At 41.9% G+C, this 6,284-nt stretch overlaps 2 protein-coding genes across 2 annotated transcripts; both read left to right on the forward strand.

Moving 5' to 3' along the window:
* The first annotated feature begins 471 nt into the window (after positions 1 to 471).
* On the forward strand, positions 472 to 2,214 carry LOC117171058. Its single transcript, XM_033358106.1, has 3 exons — positions 472 to 933; positions 1,156 to 1,906; positions 1,958 to 2,214. Exons 1-3 carry the CDS (start codon positions 472 to 474, stop codon positions 2,212 to 2,214), a joined length of 1,470 nt encoding a protein of 489 aa, XP_033213997.1.
* Positions 2,215 to 3,042: 828 nt separating this feature from the next.
* On the forward strand, positions 3,043 to 3,717 carry LOC117171059. Its single transcript, XM_033358107.1, has one exon. The coding sequence runs from the start codon at positions 3,043 to 3,045 to the stop codon at positions 3,715 to 3,717; it is 675 nt and encodes a 224-aa protein (XP_033213998.1).
* Positions 3,718 to 6,284: the final 2,567 nt, after the last annotated feature.

Consider the following 6,284-nt stretch of genomic DNA (forward strand, 5'->3'; position numbering starts at 1 on the left):
GCGCTTACAGTAGATCATCCAGCAACAGTCTCTCGGTCATATAATCAGACTCATTTGCCCAGGATCAATCTTCCTACATTCTCAGTGCGACAAGAGGATTGGGAATCCTTTCGTGTTCTTTTTCGTTCCATGGTGCACGATGATGCTTCCTTCACTCCGGTGCAAAAACTGTACTGCTTGAAGGGGGTGGTTTAGGGTACAGCTGAGAGCACTTTGGATGCGATTCCGACTACAGAGACGAATTATCTGAAAGCCTGGAACCTTCTCTTAAATCGCTACGACAATAAGCGATTATTATTACACGATCATCTCTAGGCTTTAACTTCCATCAATGCTTTGAAAGAAGAAAGTGCAGAGGGTTTACTAACATAATTAGACACACTTACACTGCGCAGAGAATCATTAAGCCCCCGCATTAGTTGTCCGATCAATAATTGGGATCCCTTATTTGCATTCATAGCTGCAAAGAGAATGGATTCTGTTACTCATCAAGATTGGGAAAATCAGTTTGGTGAAGCAGATACAACTTCCGCCTATTCCAAAATTGAAACGTTTCTCCAACAGCGGATTCGAGCACTTAAAGTCATCGAAATGTTAGGCAAGTCGGGGCGTGACAGTCTTGCTGCCACTTCCAACTGGAACAACCGCACGAGTTATAAAAAACAGTCGAAGTTAATGACTACCTCAGTGAATCGTAGGTATGCGATCTGCACAGATGACAACTACACTTGCTCTTGTCCTCAGTGGACAGAACTCGACTCGACCCAGCGGCGCGAGACTGCCTTGCGGCTTCATCTATGTGTCAACTGTCTGTCCGTAGGACATCTTAAAAAAGATTGTACTTCGAAGATAAATTATCAGCGATCTCAGGAACGCCATCATACTTCTCGTCACGCTTCCGCCGACCGTAAACGAGCAAGGTCTAACGACTCGGTCAATTCAACTGGGAAAAAACCCCGGTTTAACTCTGGATTTATCCCGTCAGCAATTGAGAATTCATCCACCTCTTCCTGACAAGTGTTGCTGGTTACGACACAAGTCCTCGTAAAAACTCCGGTTAGACGTCAAATTAAAGTCAGAGTACTTCTCGATCGAGGTTCTAAAAGCAGGTTCATATCACGTGTCTTGGTTTGACGACTTGGTCTTCCGCAACAGGCAGTTAATGTTCCTGTCAGTACGGTTAGAAATAAGGCCATCAAGATTGCTCGTAGGAGAGTCAATTTTTGTCTTGAGCCTTCGCAAGTAACACTACCTGTCAAAGTGAACGCTCTAGTTCTTCGAGACCTTGGCGTATTTACTCCATCACAGACGATTGTCAACAGAAACTGGGCGCACATCCAAGGGCTTCCTTTAGCGGATCCAGAATTTGCAGTGCCAAGACCTATCGACGTACTCTTGGGCGCTGAAATTTACGGCTTACTTCTTCTCGACGGGCTTCGTCACGGATCACGTGATGATCCCGTTGCTCTCCAAACTTTTTTCGGATGGGTTCTGATCGGCCCAGTTGAAATTTCTGAGCCATTAAATATCTTAGACCATTCCATAAACGTCATGGCTTTAAGTAGTCATCAAAAGGACAACCTTGCTGAAATTCTGAAGCGGTTTTGGGAACAGGAGGAATTGAACATTCCTCCTATGATTTCACTCGAGAATCAGGAATGTGAACGAGCATCCATGGCCGGATGTCGACGTGACAATTCCGGTCGATACATTGTGCGCCTTCCCCTTCGAACATCTTGTATTTACACTCTAGGGGAATCTTTACAAGGAGCTAAACGAATACTCAATTCCGTATGTCAACGATTAAACAAAGACGCTCTGCTGAATAAGGAATACATACGATTCATATCCGATTATGAAAAGGTAGGCCATATGCGCCTAATTCAACCTTCAGCGATATCATCATGTACCAGACCCACATAATATATTCCGCATCATGCTGTTTGGCGAAATGCAGATGGTCATCCGAAACTTAGCATTGTCTTTAATGCATCACAAAGAACAACATCAGGACTTGCTTTGTATCATCCGTTATATACAGGACATAAATTACAAAATGACCTCGCTTCCGTTTTGATACGTTGGAGATTTCCTAGCATTGCCTTTCGTGCTGATATTGGGATGATGTATCATCAGATTCAAGTCGATGATAGGGATGTTGATCTTAATCGTATTGTTTGTCGGCAGCCAGGGACAAAAGAAGATAGTCACTAGCAACTTCGAACCTTGACCTATGGAATGTTATGCTCTCTTTATCTAGCAATTTAGACACTCCAAAAGTTAGCAACAGATGAAACTCAGAAATATCCTGAAGCATCAGAGGTTATTCGCAAGAATATTTATGTTGACGACATCTTGTCAGTCGCGAGTGATGAAAATTCTACTACGAAACTCCGAGATCAACTGGTCTGGATCTGACCAATTCCGATTCAAAGCCCCAGCAATTGTCATTGACGGTTCCATAACTAAGAGAGTAGTTCTTGCAGACATATCCCGACTTTTTGGTCCAGTCGGTCGGCTAAGTCCAAAAACCATCGTTGCAAAAATTTTAATGCAGGATCTCTGGAAGGCACAAATCGGTTGGGATGCTCCATTTCCTAATCCTTTACTTCTACAATGGAGATAATTTCAGACTAATCTGTCTGATATAACTGAAATACATCGTCCAGGATGAATAGGCTACCATTCCGATAATTCGGTGGAAATTCATGGTTTGGAGATGCTACCAAGCATACCTTCGCTGCCGCACTTTACGTCCGAGTGCAGTCTCAGCATGGAACCTTTAAAACACGACTCATAACATCGAAGAGTCGCATCTCACCTGTTAAAACTATCACTATCCCTGGACTGGAATTGTGCGCCGCTTTGCTCATAACTAGTTTTTTCAATTGCTTACGCGATCTACGTCGCCAATAGTCTCAGAAATACAGCGAAATCTCTCCAACGCCTCCTGGCTTTATGTTCCTACTGCTGAAACCCCCGCTGATATTGCTACTCGAGGAACGAACCCTCATTGTTTCGCTAATATTGCACTGTGATGGCATGGCCCACCATGGCTTCGACAAACTTAAGTTCACTGGCCAATACTTCCGTACGTCTATGAAGCCCCTGACTCGCCTAACAAGAGTGAATGCGCGCTGTTTACGCCTTAAACTTCTTCTCAAGCCAGTAGCGGAGCGTTCCCAACTTATGGATCAATGTCTTTCACCTGAAAGAATACATCAGGCGTTCCTGACTTGCATATTCTCGACACAAAGCTACCTTTTTAAAGACGAATTAGAGAACCTTCACCAGGAAAAATTACTGAAGCGCCACAGTCTACTTACTCGTTTACACTCATTCATCGATTCTACTCGAATTCTGAATGTCGGTGGACGACTAGCGAACTCTCCTGTGCTTTATTATCAACGACACCCGGTCATCTTCCACGGTGAAAGTCCTCTCGCAAAACTGACCGTTGACTGGGCCCACCGAATAGCCCTACATGGTGGATTTCAATTAACTTACTCTTATGCTGTTCGCCGAGCATGGATTATTCGAGGTCGCGTTCTTGTCAAAGCACATATTCGTGATTGTTTTGTGCGCACCCGCATCAGACTTCAAAAATCCGCACAGTTGATGGGGAATCTTCCTTCTGAAAGAGTTACAGTCAGTTTTCCCTTTGAGAAAACCGGAGTAGATTATGCAAGACCTCTCGCAATAAAGTGGACTGTCTAGCGCGGCTACCGCGCCAGCAAAGCATACATCGCCCTATAGATTTTCCTAAGCTCAAAAGCCGTGGATCTTGAAGTTGTCGGCGATCTCACCACTCAATCGTTCTAGCCGCTCTGCGACGCTTGGCTGGTCGTCGAGGTGCCCCTCGTGAAATCTGGAGTGATAATGCTACCACATTCTATAGTGCTGATGCAGAGCTTCGTTCAATGCTGCGAGAAGCAGAAATCGTTTGGGACTTGGCGCAGGATTCTTTAGCGAACCGAGGCATAAAATGGAAATTCATCCCGCCTTCTGCCCCTCACTTTGGCGGCTTATGGGAAGCTAACATTAAATCTGCGAAATCTCTTATGAAGAAGGTGATTGGGACACAAAACCTTACTTATCAAGAGTTCTCTACTTTTACTGTGGAGATTAAAGCATGCATGAACACTCACTAGCGATCTGGACGATTTCAACATTTTAACTCCAGGCCATGTTCTCATTGGTAGGACCTTAGAACAGATTCCAGAACGATCAAATGCGGACGCAGTTATAAAATACGTCACTCATTGGCGCCTTGTCAAAGCAATGCGTGATCGGTTTTGGAAACGCTGGTCTCAGGAGTACCTTCATGCGCTTGAACAGCGAAATAGGAGGACTGTGCCGAAGAGTAATTATCAAATTGGAGACGTTGTGCTGATTCTCGATCCCTTGCTGCTTCGACGTGGGGCATGGCCTTTCGGACGAATAACTAATGTTTTATTGACAGGACGGCCTTGTGCGTTCTGCTTCCGTAAAAACTGCCTTTGGGGATTACCATCGCTACATCGTTAAATTGTGTTGGCTACCATTCGTGCATTGATTATACTCATTGAAATGTATGTCTCACAGCGGGCGGCATTAAATCTTTTACGGTGATCCGTGAGGATTTGTCGTGTTCTTCAAGGCGGGCGGCTCTTGGTCGTTTGTTTTTCCAAGCATGAAATGTATGTCGTTCAGCGAATGAGGCGGGCGGGATGTTAATTATAATGTTTCTCGATGTTTGTTTTTTTCATTAAAGACGTTTTTGGATTCGACTAATGGTGTTATTCCTTTATGTTTATCCTACCTGTGCATTTTGCTCAAGTATTGACTTTGGACTTTTCTGTTTCCACTTGGGTGGGGAGGCGGGTAGCGGCGTATCTCGCCCTTATGAAGGGCTCCTCCCCTCTTTTCGGAAGTCAGTTCGATCTTGTCAGATCGTAATTTTTCCTACTAAACGGTAGCATTAATCAGTGTAATTTGTGTTCTCTCTTGAGTTTGGTTAATAGTTTTGTAAAGTGGCTTTCCCGACTCGATCGTCTTCTGGTGTTGCGGGAATTGACGAGTCGGAAGACTTATACCTCCGGTTGCGTCGGGATCGATTGTTCTAGAAGAGCAGTCGTGGTCGTCGTTCCCGGAGCCTACATCTGGGCAAATTTCACAACCAGCCACAAAAACCAACGATTTTTACATATTTAATAAATGTTAAGCATTTATTTATTTTTTATTTTTTTAAATTTTCCGGTACAACTGAAGCTGTTTTTTTAATTTGAAAAAATTCCACTGAGCGCCCGTAATTTAAATTACAGAGAAACTCTTTCATACTGCCGATTTTGGGGCTGACCTTGAGTGTGAATTAACTCATTGTAGCCCGCTGCGCTTTTGTTTGTTCACGCTTGACTGCTCGCCTGAATGACAACTGCAGACCCCGCGGTCCCCGCGCAGTTCTATTATACCTACCTATGGCGAGACTTCAATTCTCGGAATTGCTATAGAAGGGAGGGCTGTTAAAGTGTTTCACTGTATTAGTAAAATATTGTAGACTTTCAATGTTTTCAACTAGAAGCTTGAATAAATCAATTTTCTGATATTAATTTGTGTCGAAGGGAAATAGTTGTGCGATTTTCAGTTAATAGTTAAACATTTTTAAATTCAAACATCCAAAATATAAAGTTTCAAATTTAAATGCAGGAAACGATATAACATAGGCTATATAGTTTTGACAATTTCAAATTCTCAACTTATAAATTCTAAAGTTAAAAAGTGCATTTCTTTTGTTTAAAATAAAGTGTTTTATATTTAGAAGGATGAAAATTTAGCGAGGATAAATATTTGTTAATTCGATAAATTTAAAATTATAATCTTCGATTTAAAATCTACAAAACTGAAAAAAAAACTATTTAAAGTTTTAACACAGTATCAGAATTAAAAATATTTAAATAAAAAATTGAAAATTATTAATTGAAATGAAATTGAAAATTAACATATATTAAAAATTTAATTATTTCACTACATAATAAAAGTAATTTTAAATCCTGCGAAATTTAAAAGTTTCGAAAAAGCATTGAACATGGAATATTTTTAAAGTAGCTTTCTAATTTTTCAAGCCACTTTTCAAATTAATATATGAAGAAAATTAAACAATTTGCTTGAAAAACCCATGCCACAGCAAAGCGTTCAAAATGTAATTACAGCAAACTCTCACTTTTAGAAGTGTCAGTGGTTGTTTTTAAATAACCTTGGACTGGTTTCGAGGGGATCGAAGCGTAAACAGTGAGGGCCGCCTGACT

The sequence above is a fragment of the Belonocnema kinseyi genome, chromosome 4 (assembly GCF_010883055.1).
Source record: "Belonocnema kinseyi isolate 2016_QV_RU_SX_M_011 chromosome 4, B_treatae_v1, whole genome shotgun sequence".
Lineage (NCBI taxonomy): Eukaryota > Metazoa > Arthropoda > Insecta > Hymenoptera > Cynipidae > Belonocnema > Belonocnema kinseyi.